This window comes from Salvia splendens, chromosome 2 (genome assembly GCF_004379255.2).
Source record: "Salvia splendens isolate huo1 chromosome 2, SspV2, whole genome shotgun sequence".
Classification (NCBI taxonomy): Eukaryota; Viridiplantae; Streptophyta; class Magnoliopsida; order Lamiales; family Lamiaceae; genus Salvia; species Salvia splendens.
In genome coordinates, this window is record NC_056033.1 from 42485430 (window position 1) to 42506082 (window position 20653).

Consider the following 20653-nt stretch of genomic DNA (forward strand, 5'->3'; position numbering starts at 1 on the left):
AACCATCATAAATATTCAATCACGGGGGAATAGGGGGTCCGGTGTGACAGCCTAACCGGTACCCCCTTTAATTTTAAATATATTTTGTAAGGGCTACGCTCATGCACGTGCGCACGGGTCAAACCCGACCCATGTCCTGGTTTGCCTGAACCGACACGCACCAATTTTGAATTTGTTTTAATAAATAAAAGAATGGTCCACACTTATACAAGGGCCAAATAAGGCGTGCATGGTATAAGACGAACCAACACTAAAAAAGAAGACCAAACAATAATACCACAATTCAACAGCATTATATGCCAACATCTACAAAAATCCAACACAACCACCCAATAAACAAAGTAACAAAAAAAATCATCGATTAAGCAGACTCAACAACGGCCAACAAGCAAAGAAAAGAAGCAAAAGGCGAAGGGAAGGAGAGATGTGTCATTGTCTCTCGCCCATTTTCTAACGTAGATTAGTTTATCCTCATGAATTTAACCTCGATAGATCGGAAAATTGAGTCACTAAACTGTAATACAAGCGCGCGAAGTTAAGTTTCTTCTCGACATCCATATTGAGTACAAGCCCCGAAGATAATTATGCTTCTAATATCCCAAATTAATCACACGGTAACATAGAAGATGGAGATATAAATCTTCTTCTTAAATTTTTCGGAATGGGCCACCCATCCATTAAGTTGATTTTTGTGGTAATTAAGGTACACAATTATTAGCTCAAACCAATGTATGCAGTGTATTAATTTTACATTATAATTTGTATAGATTGGATATAGATTTTATACTTTAAGACTTATGCTAAAATGGGCTTCGACATGAAATGAGACAATGTTGTGATTGAAACAATTGATCTAGTAGGGCCTGTATTATAATGGACTATATTAGAGATATTATATCCGTAGTCACATGCAAACAATCTTTAAAAGTGGCCATATATAATTCCGATTCCAATTATTCCATCATTACTACCTAAATCGGAGTACTACAATTCATCTTTTCAATGCCACGTCAGCATTATACTCGAACCCCAAAGTATACCACAACACTTAGTAATACCATATTGAGCCTTTATCTCAATATTTAAAATTGTTCTCCATCCTATATTGTTTTTAAATTTACAGAATTTGTAAAATGTAAATAAATAACTAAAAACGAAGATGAAGTGTGAGTATTTAGGATTATATTTATACAAAGAAAAAGAATAAATAAATTTAAATTTTAAATAAAAAAATGAAATTTGGTTTGCGGTGCGATCTGTGCCCTGCAATGCAACCGCTGTCGAGGCCAGACCGCACCGTGCCCCCAGCTTCGCATGCACCTCAACCGCGGAGATGAATTGTGACTATTTATTATCATATTTGTAGAAGAGTAAATAAATAAATAAAGTATAAAATTTCTACATTTTAATAAAATTGAAATTTAGTTTGCGGTGCGGTTCCTTGCCCTACAATGCATGAACATTTGGGAATGATAAATCTACATAGTAATCCATAAATTTTCACATAATCCCACTCATGAAGTAAAACTCAATTGTCCTTCGTTTTTTTTTTAAAAAATAGTTGATAATCAAAATAAAAATTATTCCTGAAATCTCATGATTAATGTTTTAGTTATATTTCTAGTCAAAAATAAGAGGGTCTATAATTTCCATTTAAGAAAATAGTCTTGACACAAACCTAACTAGATCACTTCATTAATTAACCAATAGCTTGAATTTATCATGGAGATTAATGAATACTTCAACTAATTTCGTTTAATTAGATGCAAGACAGAGTTATGGGTAGGTGGAGTCTCCACTAGTTTATGCATTGTATTTCCCTCTATCTCTTGTAAGCTTTGTACCTCTTTGATTTAGAACTTTCGAGGCACAAAAATGAAAAGGAACTGGAAAGAATTAAACATTTCTAATTTTCTATGACTGATATCTAAAATGGATTGAATTGGGCAGGAATTTTTTAAGAGAAATTTGGACACCAACCTTTTTCTAATAACCGAAGTGCGGGGACAAGCGTTTTGTAGTTCTTGGAATATTGTCTTATTGTCATGGTTAGTTTATTTTTAGGTCATTCTAACAAAATGATGACCTAAAATAATCTTAACATGACATCAAACCCGAATTTTATAATATGACCTAAAGCTGCCTAATAATAACCTTTCGTGTTTTTGGTTAATTATTGACCATTAGATCACTTAATCTTAGGGCCAAGATTTGGGTTGCATTTTTGAATTTAGATCCATTATTGTTTGGATCATCTCTCTCTATATATATATTTATGTGTATGTATATACTAGTATATTAATTACATTAATGCACCATGACCATTGTTCATACAAAAATTCACTATCCATATTAATTTTGTGTAATAAATAAAGAAATTTTTTATTTTAGAATTTCCGTACATTCACATTTATTATTTGTATAATAAATACTGTTTTTAATTTGCATACAAAAATACTTTGAATAAATAGTGATATACCACCTTATAAAAGATGACCTAATTTGTTATGTCAACTATACAAATACATCACAAGTCACAACTAAACGTTTTTGCGGATTAGACTTTTATGTTATGATTGGATATTTAAACTTGAGTGAGTCACTATGCATGGCTAATTCAATTATGTCGCATAGTATATCGTATATAAGCATTATTTAAGTAGTTCATCAAAATAATGTAATAGAAGCAAGTATAACAAAATTAAATGAAATGCACAATGAAGAGGCCAATAAAAAATTAATTCAATTTAATTTGATGTGACAGTAATGGGGAACGGTTTATCAATTCCGTGCTACGGATAAAGTGGTGGTACGATTATGCCCACCTCATTCATGGAATCTCTCTACATCACCCACCCAAGATTCCACTAATCCAGTAATTCTTTTCTTATTTTTTTGTATGTCCAAATTCAAAAAATAGAGTATACAAGAAAAAAAATGGGAGTAATTAAATGAGAAGCACACATGGAATCGTTATTAGTCAATCTTTGTCCACCATAAAGTAGTAATCTTACCGAAATTTTACATTGAATAAGAAGTTATAGTATAATCTTAACACAATTATTGGATTGGATGTCGTTAATCTGAGTTATAAAATGCAAACAACATATATTGAGTAATACATATGCAATACACAATACAGTAAAGTAAATGATCTATTGGTCACCGCCTACCGAAACATAAAACAATCATTAACAATTTATACTTACCAACCCTTATCTAGAGTGGGCACCACCTATAGTCACTAGCATGGTTAGCGCGACTTCATAAATATGATCTTCTTCCACTTCGTATTATAAGGAATGTGTGAATCTTATCTTTGAATTGATTTGCTGGCGAGATTTATGTTTGTTGATTCTCCTTTGTATTTTGTATTTTTTTTCTTGTTATATTGATTTATAGGAAATGTACCTCGACTTGCTTATGAATGATATGGAATAGTTTTTTTTGGCCTTTACTATTGGTTATTGTTTTTGTTTTGACAATTCTTATCGTCTATTTTATTGTATTCATACACCATTTTATTTATAGGGGAAACATCTAAGTATTTGATTTGTTGAATTTTGAGTAACCAATATTAGTAAATATTCTAATTTCCAACCACTCAAAACTTGTTGAGAAATTGCACTGAAATTGCCAAATCAATCTGAAACATCCCAAGAGGAACATATGTCATCATGTTAGTCCAAGAATTTAATTAAATGTATAGATATTTCATATGTCAAAAGCAATCAGGTTTCCATCAAAATCAAGAAGGTATAAGCCACTACCATTTTTCATCAAATCATATAGTGGATTGGTAAGAGAAAAACAATTACATCACAAAAGTAATCAAACAACTAGTGGCCAACAACTAATTGTATCATTTCTTTTTCTTTCTATAATCTATTTTGTAGTTTGAATATAATAGTTTGGGGATAAAATAAAAGAGATATTCCGTGTTGGTTACGCGTACAATTTATTTCATTTAATTATTAACAAATCTTTAGCCGAAATTCTTTTATTTATACCATATTTTGTCTCATGTTATATCAATCGTTCCATAGGAAAGTACTGATTTGGTTGTATTTGTTCATTTTCTTTTCAATTTTGTACTACTATTAAATACTTTAAATATATGAAAACACATTTAAAATATGTTTATTTTGTTATATTTTCACAAACCAATTAGTGCTGTTTTTTGTATTTAACTTTATTAACTTGTGTCATGTATGTGTGTATTTTGCATTAATTGGAGTCAATAAATTAATGCAACTAATTATAAATAAAATTAAAAAGTTCAGTTATAGTGAATGTTGAGTCATATATATCATGCATGCCACCTTATTTTATTTTTTTAAAGCAAAATAATCACTGGTAAGAATTTTTAATGTCCTCGTTTTTTATAGTACACGGTACCGTACAAGATGTATTCAATGATATGTTGAAACTTACTTTGATACTTCTTTATGTAAATTAACTATTGAAAGAAGCATGCCGCTTTCTTTAGAATAAACCATTTTATTATACTACATTCGTCCCTTAAAAATAAAAATTTTGGGAATATTACAAATTTTAATGTGAAACTGAAAAATAGAAGTGCAAAATAAAAAGAAATAGTTAAATAATGTTAATGAATAGGTAAACTAACATATTAGTAGTGTAATGCGTGACGAAATTTTTTTAAAAAAAAATCATTTAAGATACACCAAAATGACAAAAAAAAAGTTACTAATGTTGTATCATTATAAGAACAAGGTACAACTGTAGCAAAAAAATTTATATTTAGATTTTTCTACAACAAAGATTAATAAAGACAATTTTTTATTCAGTGAACAGATTAAACAAAAGAACGTTAAAATTATCAGTTATCAGTGATGGGGACCTTTCAATGGCTAATATTTGGTTGACAAATTGTTTTATTTTATTATTATATAACCTATAAGCGAATAGAGGAATATATGTGTCACAACCATGTAAAATTTATCTTTACAAGATTTCAATTTGAATGACTTAGGTGGAATTAATTTGCTAGTGGCAAAACCTATCATTATTATGTCTTTCTTGGCCCAATATTTATATGTTGGATTTGATTCCACATAATATTGATTGGCATTAAATAAATGGCCCAATTGGATAAGCATGATGTTACACAATTTGATACTAGTAGTACTCTGGCCATTTTCTATGAATTTAGATATTATTATAAACAACACCTATTTTTCCTGTTTGAAGATATTTATAAGTATAAGATTTTATTTCTTTCTGGAAACAAAATCATTCTTCTTTTAATCATATAGTGATCCACGTCAAAATTTCTTTTTCTTTTAACATTCTTTATTATTCTAATACTTTATAAATTAATTATAAAAAAATCAAAGCTCCACTTCTTTCTATTTATTTTCCCTTTTAACCACAAATAGTTTAATAAAAGTAATCGAGATAACGATAAAGTGTGTGGATGATAAGATAATGTGATTTCATTTATCTAGGGATAGTGTTTGAGCATTAATGTTTTGTCGTAAGTATTGGAGTATATCATATTTATTTATCAAATATAATCACCATGAAATTGCACCCATTTTATGGTTCCAAATATTCCGAGTATCTATTTTGGGAAAATACCATGTTACTTATATAATTAATTATATTATACCAATGAATCGAAGTTTTGCTGGAAAAAATTGAGATCGGAATTACTATTTGGTGATAAATTTGTGAAATTGTTGCGTTGATCGAATTTGTAATTTGTTGTAAATATCAACATTTTAGTGCATTTTACTCAAAAGATTTAAAAGAATGCAAAGCACTCCCTCAATTCCTTGTTAATTGAATCACTTCGTTTTTTCATATGTTTTAGAAAAATGATAAGTGGAAAATAATAAAATAAGAGAAAGAATAATATTATTTTATTTTCATTTTAACTATTTTTTTTAAATAATAAAAAACTGACTCAATTAACAAGGACAAATTGAGAATAACTGCTAATTTAATTTTTCAATTTGTTTACCATTATCCCATTATTTTAGATACAATCGATTTAGGACTATTGAGACCCAATTCATTATGGTGGATGGAGTATAATTTATTATGCGCATACATTCTTAGTATTAATCTTTTCTTCAAGTTTGATTTCTTGTAGTATTTAATTTAATTTTACAGTTACAAATCAGGGCTGATTATAACCATTGTATTTATTACATCATAATCATATACAATGAATAATTTAATATGAATTGTACTCGGTCAAAATTTATTGGCGGACCAAAATGATATAACGCATGTATTTTTAAATTCAAACTTTTTCAAACACTTACTTCACTCAAATAATAGTGTCTCTCTTATTTTAGATAACTTAGATTTTTAGGTTGCCTTACATAAGTAGTGAAAATTTATGAGTTCAATGTAATTTTAGTATATTTTTATTTTTAGACTTTTGGGGAGAGGGAGAATTATGGAATTTGAATTGTAGGAGCATATTTTAATGACAACTTGGACATCTTCCTAGTGATTATATAAACTGCAAGCATAATTTTCATTTTAAATATGGTTAATTGTCTATAAAATTAAGTCTAGTCAAATTATGGTTTCTCTCACATCTTTTAGAATTTGTATGATGAATTCTGAAATTTTAAAAATTTGTATGACAATACTGAAAATTTTAAAATTCTCAATTTTCTCAATTGATCAAAATTGTTTTGTTTATTTTCAGTTTTTAGGCTTAAAAGGTCATTAGGTGTCCATGTCGTCGCATGAGTATATATTTACGTCACTGTTCATTGACATTACCAAAATTTTATACATGTGTGCCAATTTAATCGTACCAGATTTATCCCAAAAAAGTTATCGTTTAACATTTAAGAATTTTTGTTTTGTATTCAAACTGTAAAAAATATGTATGGATAACCCAAAAATTCGACCAAAGCTTGTTTGTGGTTTTACTAGTAATTAAACCCTTTTTAATATGAAATTATTTGGAATAATATTATTGTCTTTATACTTAGGTTGTAATTAACCCAAATTAGAATTAATTGGGGATAGACATTGTACATATGACACGGGATGCATTAAAAGTAAAATGTGGAGTTTTTTATATTTAAATTTGTTGACTCGTCATCGCCTACGCGGAGTTTGGCGAGCAATGTCACATTTTAAAATTAATTCTTTCTCTCTAAACATCGATCAATTTTGTGATCAAATGTAAATTTTAAGGTGTCAATTTTTTATGAAAAAAGCCATGAAAAATTAGGAATTTCTCCAACATCTGCCAAATAAAATAGTAAATATCACCAACAATTTAAATTCTTGCATCCACCTCCACACGGTACATTACACGACATTTATCTTTAAATACTTTTAAATAATTAATTACAAAAAAATCTCATCCTTCACAGTTTTGTCTGATGCAATCGTGCTAGGCAGCGTGTACCACTTAAGCCACCAACTAAAAAGTACTTTCACAATATATGTTTTTATGTTACAAATACTATAATATTTTAATTTTTTTTAATATTATCACTTAACAAACGTTGAATACAAAAAAATATAAAAACACACATATTTTGCAATTTGTAAGGGTTTGGTGATGTGCATAAAAACTTAAGATTATAATGATATTGTTTGCATCAGATTAGTACCAAGACCATACACATGTCTTGACCAAGACCACAGGTCTTGCACATCGGGAACTTCACCTGCAAAGCAACCGACCGAACCTCGATGTGATACCAGTGTGAGGGTTTGATGATACATACCCGAACTCAACATTAGTATAATGGTTTGAGTCAAATCCTCCGAGTAATGTTTTTGGGTCATTTCCCATTAGACCTCATACAAGTGGAGTTGGAGAAACAATTATGTATTCCTTGCAATTTTACTTTATTTTTGGCCCAAGTGATACGAAAAGAAAGTGCTCAAACCATCAGATGGTGAGGCAAACAGAGTCGTAACAAATACGAACACACATAATATGAGATAAAAATTAAAATTCTCGAAATAAGACCCCGACCACAAAAGATAGAATGGAAAATATGAATACCTAATTAATACTACTTGATATTCATGCTATGTTTCCTCTTATTTTGGCAAACCAAACGTGATGAAAGAGACAACACCCATCTCCCCACCCTACCCTACCCCCCCTCTTGATAATTTAGAAATAACATGCTATATATAAGACTAGAAACTTGAACTCAAATGGGCATCAAAGAAACTGAATGAGTGTATTATCAAATTGCTTATTTTTATCATTTTTGTTGGTTGTTAAGTACAAGCATGAGTTCTACTACTGCCTCAAATGGAAGTAAGAAAAAGGGAGATGGGAATGATTCATCATTTTCTTGGTTTGAGGGTTTTGCTTCGGTTTTTAAGGAAATATGTAATAGAAGTGACAAAAGGAGGATTATCCATAGCATCAAAGTTGGAGTGGCTTTGGTTCTTGTCTCACTCTTGTATTTGGTTAATTCTATGTTCAAGCAAATCGGGGAGAATGCTATGTGGGCTATCATGACCGTCGTTGTCATGTTCGAACTCTATGCAGGTCGACTCTCTCTCTTGAATTCATTTACTCGCATTTAGGGTTTGAGACGATCGGTGTTGTCTGGTTATGACATTGTTTTCTCTTGTTCTTTCTGTTGATTTAAGCATTTTTCTATGATAAAAATAAAATCCGTTACAGGGTTTGAGATTTTTTGAAGTGCTAAGCCCAATTCATGATTGTGTATTAGCTATGCATTACTCTCCCCGTCTCATTAGAAAATGCACATTTTTTCGTATATTTCTAAAATTGAAAACACCATTCTTTACTTTATTCCTTCTATTTACTGCATAAAATTTTTCCATTTACCGCATTAAACAACACAACATAAAATCTCGTTTGCTGAAATACGTGTGTGTGTGTGCAGGAGCTACATTGAGCAAAGGCATAAACCGTGGGATTGGAACGCTGATAGGAGGAGGAATGGGGTGTTTGGCTGCAGTTTTAGCGGCTGAAAATGGAGGGATTGCTAAACCAACCATCGTTGTTATTTCACTATTTGCGTATGGTGCGCTTTTTTCTTATCTTTTTATTTAATTATTATCAAAGACATATCTAATCTCTTCACACGCACTCAAAACCTTTTTTTGTCCATACCTAATAATCTTATATTTTCTGTTACTATTTCACACCTCTCCATATCTTCACCAAAAATAATATACTAATGTAAATTTCCTACAACGAACTAATGTAATAGTAAAATGATCTTAGGTGTTTTCTTATTATGAACATTTTTTTTGGTTATGCGCTTCTATATTTAATGGGGTGTTTTGCCTTTAATGCTACTCAATTCATTTTTTCTAACACATATATAATATAATCCGAAATATTAGTTTGCCTATATATAATTTGGTTAAAAGGTGGCTATTACGGGCAAATTCTTGAATCTATATCTAATTTATATACACACAATTGAGATAATATATATATAGTGTTTCATTGATTAATATCTCAGCCAAACTAACTAAATAAATTTGGATTCAATGGCTTAGGCACTGTGGCGACATATTATAGACTGGTGCCAAATATCAAGAAGAGATACGATTATGGATTCATGATTTCGATCCTGACTTTCAATCTGGTGGCGGTCTCCGGCGTCCGGGCGGAGAAGGTGGTGGAGGTGGCGCGCGACCGCCTCGCCGCCATCGGCATGGGCTTCATCCTTTGCATCTTTGTCAACTTGTTCATCTTTCCCATTTGGGCAAGTAATGACCTCCATTTCTCTACCTCATCCAAGTTTAACAAACTTGCTAATAGTATCCAAGGCAAGTAATTCATTTTTTGTTATACTCTATTGTGGTTTAACATAGTTAAAATCATGAAATTTGGACAAATTCTGGGCAATTTCATAAGTCATAATGTTTGGAATTGGAATACTAAATTAAGAAGTTTCAATTTTTTCTTTCTCAATCAACATTTTTTCAGTGATGTTAAAAACAACGTTGCTCCATTAAAATAAGAAAAGTAAAAAAGGAAAGAAAGGAAAATATAAAAAAAAATAAAAACATGTTTTAAGCATTACCAATAGATATCACATTTTATACATGAAGTGGATGCTTGAGAAAAAAAATGAAACTTCCTAATTTGATATTCAGATTTCAAACATTATGGGATTCGCCAAAATTTAACCAACTTTTATAATTTAAATAATTATTAATCCTTATTTTTTATCCAGATTAAAATTAACAATAGGAATAAGATTAGTTGGTGGTTTTTGAATTTTGATAGTTAAAAATTTTGATTTAAATAACTATAAACCCAATTATTCATTAATGTTGCTTAGTGCTACTATGCATTTATTAACAATTTCATTTATTGTGATATTTTGTTGAAATTTTAATTTGGGGGTCTAACAATAATTTTTGGTGTTTTTTAGGATGTTTTGATGAGTATTTCAAATTGGGTAGTGACAAGGAAAATCATGATAAAGTGGGTGATGGTAGTGCATCTATTGTAGCTTGCAAGATAGTTATCAATTCCAAATCAAATGATGAAGCACTGGTAATCCACCATATTCTAATTAATACTAGTATTCATTTCTATTTTGTTTTAAATGCATTCACGAAATAATGCTAATTAAGTTTAATTATTTGCAGGCAAATCATGCAAAATGGGAGCCTTGGCATGGCAAATTTGGACTGTATTATCCATGGGATAAATATTTAGAAATCGGAGAGCATCTAAGAGAAATTGCTGCAACAATTATCTCTCTTAAAGGATGTCTTCAATCCCCCAAACAGGTACTAATAATTTATGAAATTTTGTCAATTCTTAATAGTTCTACAAATTCAGAAAACGGATTATTAATTCACAAAATTTCAGTACTATCCCATTTGTGTACAAACAAACAACGTTTTGGAATTTGGGTGATGCTCAAAATGGCGTGTAATTAAAAGAAAAAAAATCATTTTATTTTGTGATGAGACTGTCTGACTCAAGACTCTATATCTATGTGCACGCACAAAAATACTAAGTAATTTAGTTTTGTATTTTAATTTTTGTAATCAGCCACCACAGATGAAGAGGCAAATGCTAAAGGGACAATGCGACGATTTCTTGTTATCAATGATTTGGATATTGAATGAGATTGGAGACAGCATTGGGAAAATGGAGAAGTGCCAAACAAAGCTTACAATCAACCCTAAATTGCAGTTGCTGACATTACAATTAAGCCCTCCTGGGTCCTTCTCTTGCAAGGTCGAAACTGATGAAAATCTTGCCATTTCCAGCTTGAATTTCTTGTTGTCGGAAATAGTGGAGAAGGTCCAAATTTTGGCTGCAAAAGTAGAAGAACTGGGGGAGATTGCGAATTTTAGACCCACCAAACTGGATGTATAATATATAGTATCTCTTGATTGAGGCTGTAAATAACAAATTATTTTTGCTCAAATATATAAGCCTTGCTTACTTGATAAAGTATTCCTAACTATAGGAATACATGTAAATAGAGATTATATTATTTTTTTTATTCAAAAATGGGCGAAGCATTCGACAGTCTCACTAACGCATTATCACAAACACCTCTCCTTCACAGAAACAACATTCATCAAACAAAATGGCTAAACCAATCCCCCAAATCCTCGCATCAATCCTACTTCTCTCTCTCTGCCGGATCACCGCCGGCAGCCCCAACACCGCCGTCAAAAGCGTCCTCTGCAACTCCGGCACCTACTCCAAGGGCGACCCCTTCACCGCCAGCCTCGCCTACGTCCTCGCCGACCTCGAGGCCTCCACGCCGTCGCGCCGCGGCTACGATCTCCGCAACATCTCCCCCTACCCCAACGCCTTCGCCTACGGCCACGCCGCCTGCAACCACACCCTCGCCACCTCCGACTGCGCCTCCTGCCTCGCCGCCGCCAAAACCGCCATGCTCGCCGGCTGCGACGCCCGCATCGGCGCCCGCGGTGAGCTCTACGATTGCCTTGTCAGATATGAACAGTACCCTTTCGATGACTGATTTGATCATAATCTGAATTCGTGTTGGAATAATTTTGTGAATTGAACACAATCAGAGCTTTGATTTATGCAATTCGCTGCAAAATTGGAGCACTAAGCTTTACATTTGTGTAAATTGGAGAGAATCAGAGCTTCGATTCATACAATTTGCTGCAAAATTGGAGCCATAAGCTTTACATTTGTGTAAATTGGGCAGAATCAGAGATTTGATTTATACAAAATTGGAGCCCTAATTACAGTATTCATGTGTATATGCAACAACATAAGCTTTAAATCTGTGGTTTTGTTGTATTGAATGACTACCAAATGTAGAGGTGAGTCAGTCAGTCAGGCTGAGGCAGGGGGAGGAGATGACTGTCGTTTGAGGAAGGCAGCGAAGAGGAGCTCGTTCCACGAATCAGGCACGCCGGGGAGACACCAGTGGCTGCAGTCTTGGCGGTGGATCGGAGCTGGTCCGCCGTTGGGACCTAAATAATACAAGGAGGAATGGCCATCTTTCCTCTGAGAAGTCATCACAGTCACATTCAGTAACTCCACATTCCTAGTTTTTAGATGCTCTGATAAGCCATCCAATACGGTTTCCAGCTCTGCGTACGAGGAGGAAGGCGGTGAGCCCGGATCGGGCAGTGTCTGGAGATGGCAGGTGCCGCCGTTCTTCCAGTCTCCGCCTCTGAAATGAACGGGGGCGTAGGCTCTGAAGACGAGATGGGTCTTGGAGGAGTTCACTTTGCGGCTTATCCAGTCCGAGAGAGTCCTCAGGGACGTGTGGAACGCATCCCCGACGCTCATCCCCATCTTGATCTCGTCCCCTTCTTGGAAGTAACATCCCCTGAAGAGGACAATAAGAGTTTAACTTAATATAAATCTATCTGATACAAATCAAACACGATAACTCATTACGAAATACTAGTCTATCGTACCCTCTGATGGTCTTCTCATAGTTCCACCAATGGCCGGTGTTCAAAACGAGCAAATCCGCCTCCTTCCAGTGCTCGGAGCTCCAGTCCATGTGATCGAGTTTGAGGGTCATCCTGATCTTCTCCGGAGTGCCTGGAGGCGCTCGGCTCTGCAGGACAAGGAACGGAGCTCTGTAGTATTCGACTGTGCAGTTGAAATCGGAGAATTTGAAGATCAACGAGCCCGAATGCTTCGTGATAGGGCTTCCGTTCACTTCATACACGGAAGTTTTATTACCAATGGCAGAAGACAACATACACAAAAGGGATTCCCATTGGTTTCTTCCAATTGAATCTCCAACAAAAACTATCCTTTTGTCTCTCAGCTTTTCAAGCATCACTTTTCCATCAAATCTGCAACTCAACAAACACAAAAAATCTCATTTTCATTCAAATTTTCATCCAACCATTAAAAAAAGATTTCAAGAAATAAAACAATACAACAACTTAATCAAAATCCCGTAACACTATTATTATATGCATTTCTCTTTCTCAATCATATTTCACTGCCTAATCCCCACTATGTAAAACTTTCAAATCTTCACAAAAAAACAAGAAGCCCTTTCATTCAATCTCCTTCATACCCATAAAAAGATTCCAAGAAAAGAAACAATTCAACAACTTAATTAAATGCATGACACTATTATATGCATATCTCTATCAAAAACCTCACTTATTCATTCATATTGCACTTACTAGTCCCACTATGTAAAATTTTCAAGAAAAACATCTTTACAAAACTCAAGAATCCCTTTTATTCCATTTCCACCTAACCCATAAAAAGATTTCAAGAGAGGAAACAATACAACAACATAATCAATCCCATGACATTATTATATACATATCTCTATCAAAAACCTCATCTTTTTCATTCATACTAGTTCACTGTCTAATCCCACTATGTAAAATTTTCAAGAAAACACATCTTCACAAAAATCAATAAGCCAATTTCCATCATATCCATAAAAAGATTTCAAGAAAAGAAACTATACAACAACTTAATCAATCCCATATCACCATTAAATGCATATGTCCATCAAAAACCTCATCGTTTTCATTCATATTGCACTCTGTCTAATCCCACTATGTAAAATATTAAACATTAACACATCCTATCAGCATAAAAGGTTTCAAGAAAAGATACAGTACAACTTAATCAAAATCCCATGACACTATTATATGCATATCTCTATCAAAAACCTCATCTTTTTCATATTACCAAGATGTAAAACTTCAAGCAAAACATCAATCACACACTCCCCACTCTCATCAAACATCAAGAAACAAGAACCTGGGCAAATTGCAATCTTTAGGCTGCCAACGCCACTTGGTGTAGAAGTGATCAGGCCTCCCATTTTCAGAGCATCGAAATCCACCATCCAAAAACATGCAATCTTGGGATTGGTAGAGAGGGTAGCTCTCATCCCACACCCAATTCCCACTAAATATGTCACAAGTCTCACCACCAATTTCAAGAAACCCAACTTTTTGTGATGACTTGAACCAGCTGCTTAGAAGCAGCAACTGCCCATTGAGGATTCTGTAATCGACTAGAAGCAAGAAAGAGATTAAACAGAGGCTGGAAAAGAAGCATCCCACAACTGCAGGAGAGGATTCTTGAAACTTCAATTTCTTGACGAAATCAAACTGCCCCATTTTTTGGGTTTTGTTTTAAAAGAATTAAGTGTTCAAATTTGAGAGGATTTTGATTGGGCGGTGTGGGTTTGTCCCTCTTTCTTCATAAATAAGTAGAAGAGAAGAGGACAGGAATGTGGGATGATGAGAAGATGTGAACAAATGATTGTGGAACAAATTGTGAAGAGAACTAGCTTTGATTAATTAATTTATTTAATGGGGAGAGGGAGATGATGTTCTTGTTTGCATTTGAGAGGGAGAGGGAAAGGGAGAGTGGTGGGGACTGTGAAGTTGAGGCGTATATACAGTCATGGCAAAGCGGTTTTGCACATTTCGGTGATTTCAGAGCTGACGCCGCAATTTCTCCCATTTTTGAAATATATGCATTTATTGATAGTTCAATCTTGGGAAAACGTTATTGTTTCATTATTTTTAATCTCTAATCGTAAATTTGGTTCGCCAAATAAAACAATAGTAGTAGTAAGAAATAATCAAGTACAAAGTACAATAAGTCCAAAGAGAATTTATCTAAGATGAAATTGGTTAGTCTTATAAATGTAAAAGTGAAATGAATAATTATAAAATAAAATATAATCTTAACATTATGGAGACAAATTGATATGTATTGTTACAGGTTGAGCTTATATATATTGTCACAAGTTGAGCTTATGAGAAGAAAGTTCACTAAACAAGATATAAGAATAGACATGACAAAAATTATAAGTGAAAATAACTACTGAACAACTCCCGAGTATCTACGTCTATTTTCTAACTAATGAATTTTGGTCAAATTTTAGTTCGTCTCACAATTTTGAAAATCAGCTATTTTAATCTTTTAACAATTTTTCATAAAAGGGTTTAATCTGGGTGAAATTATGTCTAATGCAATATTCAAAAAAAAATAACTGAAGTTGACACCACTTGCGAACTAGAATTTGATTTTTTTTATCGAGAAATTGATAAAAATGTTAAAATTTTGGGATATATCAGAATTTAACTAAAAGTTATAATTTTGCAACAATTTTTCCTTATTTTTATATCTTGTTGGCTTACATTTTTTCAACAATTTAGTAGTATTTTGATTCATCTCGTATGATAGTTTTTGATACTATCAGAATTTATATTTTACTAGTACTATTTTTTTTTACTTTAGTTCAATTCAACTATCACGTCAGTACTCTATCTGTCCCACAAAATGTGCATTTTTTCATTTTTAGTTTATTTTACAAGAATATACATATTATAAATTTGGAAACTATTATTTTTCTAGTAAGGTTGGACTCATTCCCCACTAATAATATTTTAATTATATTTTTTTTATTTTTCTCTCTTACTTTATCAATTGTGCATTAAAATTTATGTTCAACCAAAATTGCATATTCTTGTGGAATAGATGGAGTATTATTTAGTGGGAGTAATATTAATTCAAAACTGAAAAAAAATGATAAAATTGTTAATTATACAAATAAATGGGAAAATGGAAATTGAGGAATGGGGTATAAAAAGTGTGGGAGAAAATGGAGGAAAGGCATGGGAATTGTGGGGCTTTGGTTACGAAAAATGACATTTTGCAGCCAACAAAATTCCATTGACTCTCTGCCTACACGTGATATTCTTTGTCACAAAATGAAAATAGAATCTAATTGTAGAATTTAAATAAGTACTATACATTCTTTTCGTGTGACGTGAAATGTGAATGTCACGAGAAGAAAATATAAGCGCATTTTACTGCATCAATTAGAGAAGAATGGACTTCACATTAAAATAGAATAAGTCTAATTAATTTTGATTTGGTAGCGTCATTAATTACATATTTCTATGATTAATTTGACTCTATTTATAATTGTAGGAGAAAAATTATATCATTACAAGTTTTTCCTTATTAATTCGTTTAAGAGAAGTAGTTTTATGCACTTAATAAAACTTTGCTAGTTTTTTGGAATTAGAAGTATCAATCGGAAATTTTGCATTTACTAAAAATATTATGGACAAAATCCCACATTAATTTCGTATTATTCTGAATGGAGGCTTCGAAATACTGACTTTATTGTTCGATGAGATTTCTCGATCAAACATAATATTTGGTAGTATTATTTTATTTTTTTGAAAAAATATTATTGGGGGTGATAGTTTGGGGCTTTGTACTACTCAATTTTATTATAGTAGTAGTATGAGAGAAATTCGGGAAATTGGTTTTAACATCAGTTTATGATTTTTACTACCAATTTTAGGTTCGCCAAAAATTATATATATTTCATTTAAATTCGTGATCTGGGTAATGATATGACGAAAATTGAAATAGTTAAAAAGGTAATGTCCGTTTTGATTGATTATATGATAAGGCGCGTTTAACGTTTTCTCATTTTGCGCATTAATTTAGGGTGATTTTATTCATACCCTTAATTCCATACTATTTGAATGTTATGGAATTGATCAAAAAAAAGGAATCAGTGTATGACTTGAACAGACGACATCCCTAATCTATTCAGATCATCCATTTATTGCTAACATCAAACACACAAAAACCAAATAAAACAAGAAAACCAAAAACATATTGCTACATTTTGATCAACTCTTTCAAGAAACCATAGCTTGCTAAGGGAAAAGATGAAATTACAAACTATACATATATATATATCTACATATTCACAAACAGTATAAACAAAATGTAGCACAAGCAGCAATACTTCCCAAAATCCACATTGTATCTAACCTGTTCTCATATCTCATCTTCTCCTCCTTTAGCTCGCTTTGCACTCTCGAATACAACTCGCACGACTCCAGCGCCTCGCTGTAGTTCTTGCTCCTCGGGCAGTTGAGCGCCTCCCTCAGAACGAGCAAACTGTTCCTCCCGTTCACGTGAGAGCCCTCCATGTCCCCGAGCTGCATGCTTAGCTCCGTCAGTTTGAGAGACGTCAAACTGTTTTCGGATCCAACCACTTTGAACTTCATGATAAGGATGCACTCCACCACTTGGCATGGGAGAATGTCTTTCGCAGGCAGAATCGATCCGAATCGTATCAAGAAGTCGTTGTCCGTGGGCCAATGTCTCTGCCCTCCGATCGGGCTCCAGCTCGAGAGGTTCGCGGCCTTTTTCGTCTTCTTGTTGACTAGAATCCAGCTGAGTCTGATTCCGTCGCGGAGCTCGTGCCAGAGCTTACCGTCCTTTCTCTCTCTCTCGATCGACCAGCTCCGAGGCAGGCCGTCGGACAGCGAGAGCATGACGTCGTCTGCTTCTTGCTCGGAATTCGCAAGGAGGTCGAGACGGAAAGGGCAATTGTAGAACCAACCACTAGAGCCGTTTGCGTAGGGAATGCCCCAGACGACTTTGGAACAAATTGTCTTCTCTCTATATCGGATATCCACAATCGATACGAAATCGGATGGTGAAATGTTTTCGACTTCGTCCTCGTCGCCGTAGTAATCGGCTTCCGTCCATTCTTGAGGGTAATCGTAGTAGACGTTGCAGTGGAACTCGGGCACATCCTTGTTTACTATGAGGGGGAAACAATCGGCGTAAAACTTTTTAAGGCCGCCAACGGAAGAGATCAAACTTTTGATATCACTCCTGTTCGTCGAAGGCCACATGGAAGAGCATACATCTTCCCACAGCCTCTCTTCTTTCGAGATAGACGAGAAAGCAGCACAAGTACAGGCTGCAATGGCCAAATTAGCACCATCGAGGCGCCTTAATATGTCATAGCAAAGATCGCTGCTTAATGATGCCATACTATCAACCGATGAAACTGACACTTTCAAAGTTCTTTTACCATCTGAAAAAGGAAACAAAAATTAGGGATAAAGATAGACAAGCTGAGATAATATGATAAATATCACAAAAGAAATCATTTAAGTAGTAAAACAGTTTGTAAATATCTGTTCCAGTTTACCACCTCCTGCTTTGATATACAATAATCAACTAAAAAAAATCCTTGAGCATAATCATCCTCGGGTGATAAAGTTCCGTCGACCAAGTAGCAATAGCTTTTAACAGAAAAAACGTCTAATTTTAGGGATCTTCCTGCACCTATTACAAATCTCGAGTTGCATACGGACTCTTGAACTAATTCAATGTCTTATATACCACTCATCTCTTGAACTAATTCAATGTCTTATATACCACTCATTCAATCAACTACAACAAGTTTTCCTATAAATCTCGTCCACTATATAACCCGTTAATTTATCCCCTCAAGATCTGAAACAAGGATAGGATTCTCTATGAAACTTAATATGCATTACTAATACAAAAAATGATCTCTGACTGAACTAATCCACCATTCACACAAAAAAACCAAGATTTTGAATAATATGGTCACAACTGACAAATCAACTCATTTTTGTTCAAGAATGACACAACTTTTGACGAGCATTCTGCTTCTCAGGGCAAAGCAACTTAGGCCAAACCTACAACACAACAGTTCCCATTTTGAACCCTCCACCAAAATCAGTCCACTTCTTTTTCATCACATGTTACACTACTAATTACTACTATGTGTGTATCCATATCCACTAACACTATTTCATCTATTGTTTTTCTTCCTCTCTCATATTTTACCAATTTCGCATCAAAACCGCACCGTCCCAAAGTCTCAATTTTTAGGGGAGGGAGGGAGGATAACAAAACAGAAAGATTTAGGACCAATGGTCTTTGTCAGCTACACCAAATCTCAAGGACTTAATTCGGAATCATGACATATAAACAGTTGGGCAAGCTGTAAGCATATTCTTGTAAATCACCTAAAAAACAGGATTCTAACGCACAAAATCGGACAATGCCTTAAAAATGAGCAAAATGAGCAAAATTACGTAAAACCCAGGTGGCTTAGAAAAAGAGGGGCGGAATAAAACGCACCTGATATGGGTTGAAACCCTAATCGCCTTTTTTTCAAGAACAGAAGAGGTGATTATATGAGCAAGAAATGGGATTGTATTTGTATGGGTCACCGTCACTCATTAAATCTCCACTACTTTTCCGCCAAAGATCTTCTGCTTTGTCGGGGTCCCGATTGATTGCCGCTCTCTGAATTTTGTGTTTAAAAACAATCCTACAATGGGATTCAGAAGATCAGCTTCAATTCTGATCTTGACACGTAAGGATTCGAGAAGGAAGTACGGTGGGGCCCACGACGATCTTCACTATGCCGATAATAAAAAAAAAAAAGTTAATTTGTCTGGGCGATATTTTTTCACTTGCCTCCATGGGACGGAATCAAGAATTTATACTACTAGTGTCAGAAGTATACACAATCAAAAATTAAGAATTGAAGGAAAATTAAATCAAATTTGTATAGTAAATATATAATACATGTATACATAGGGAAGTGGAGTAGCAGATCCAGTATTCGGAAATGAAAGGGGCGAACATGTCTATTCTTTTGGTCTTTGGGGTAAAGTCGGGATCAGCCACTCTAGGGAAGCAATTTCCCTAGCTTAATGCTAGATCCGCTCATGCCTGCCCCATACATTTCTATGTGAATGAATTTTTGTGTTAATAATTGTAGTATTTTACTGAAGTAATATTCAAGCCTGATAGATCGCGGTAAATGTGATCCAATTTGGGTATGAATTAACAAAAAAGTCTTACAATGTCTAATGTCTCTAGATTTCCAAAAGTTGGTTTTTAATTTTTATGGTCTGCAGTTTTATTTTTATTTTTCTTCAACTGTGCCTGCAAATATTTTACAAATCTAGAGGTAAAAATAAAAAAAAGTATACTTATAGTTTTAGTGATTTAGTCAACTAAGATTCAGTTGTAAGAACTAAAACATTGTGTAAACAGTACATGATCTAGACGGTCGATTTCTCAACGAATTTCGACAAATTCTTGAAATTGGTTCACAGTAAATAAACTAGTAGTACTACTAATTAATAGTCTTTATTGCTAGTTCATGTAGCAATAAAATCAGATGCAAGTTGTTCATGTAAAAGGCTAAAATGTAGGCCTTATCCAATAGCACAAATAGCAATTAAGGTGGATGGGCATCCACCATTTTGAAATAAAAAAACAAACATAAAATCCCAAACAAAGAATGTCATCATATGATTGACTTTACACGTACAACCAATTCATTGTACACATCTTACACCT

The 20653-nt window shown here is 33.5% G+C and overlaps 4 protein-coding genes across 4 annotated transcripts; 2 read left to right on the forward strand and 2 right to left on the reverse strand.

The window, feature by feature from the left end:
• The first annotated feature begins 8191 nt into the window (after nucleotides 1-8191).
• On the forward strand, nucleotides 8192-11431 carry LOC121792966 (aluminum-activated malate transporter 13-like). The gene is made up of 6 exons (XM_042191119.1): nucleotides 8192-8518; nucleotides 8883-9023; nucleotides 9508-9780; nucleotides 10392-10516; nucleotides 10612-10755; nucleotides 11024-11431. Exons 1-6 carry the CDS (start codon nucleotides 8254-8256, stop codon nucleotides 11351-11353), a joined length of 1278 nt encoding a protein of 425 aa, XP_042047053.1. The 5' UTR covers nucleotides 8192-8253; the 3' UTR covers nucleotides 11354-11431.
• Nucleotides 11432-11472: 41 nt separating this feature from the next.
• On the forward strand, nucleotides 11473-12212 carry LOC121792968 (antifungal protein ginkbilobin-like protein). The gene has a single exon (XM_042191121.1). The coding sequence runs from the start codon at nucleotides 11571-11573 to the stop codon at nucleotides 11970-11972; it is 402 nt and encodes a 133-aa protein (XP_042047055.1). The 5' UTR covers nucleotides 11473-11570; the 3' UTR covers nucleotides 11973-12212.
• Nucleotides 12087-14902, reverse strand: LOC121792967 (protein trichome birefringence-like 11). Its single transcript, XM_042191120.1, has 3 exons — nucleotides 14219-14902; nucleotides 12892-13281; nucleotides 12087-12800 (listed from the first exon to the last, which is right to left on the reverse strand). Exons 1-3 carry the CDS (start codon nucleotides 14581-14583, stop codon nucleotides 12299-12301), a joined length of 1257 nt encoding a protein of 418 aa, XP_042047054.1. The 5' UTR covers nucleotides 14584-14902; the 3' UTR covers nucleotides 12087-12298.
• Nucleotides 14903-17035: 2133 nt separating this feature from the next.
• LOC121767346 (probable F-box protein At2g36090) lies at nucleotides 17036-19706 on the reverse strand. The gene is made up of 2 exons (XM_042163604.1): nucleotides 19418-19706; nucleotides 17036-18335 (listed from the first exon to the last, which is right to left on the reverse strand). The coding sequence occupies exon 2, from the start codon at nucleotides 18289-18291 to the stop codon at nucleotides 17209-17211; it is 1083 nt and encodes a 360-aa protein (XP_042019538.1). The 5' UTR covers nucleotides 18292-18335; nucleotides 19418-19706; the 3' UTR covers nucleotides 17036-17208.
• Between the last annotated feature and the right edge of the window lie 947 nt (nucleotides 19707-20653).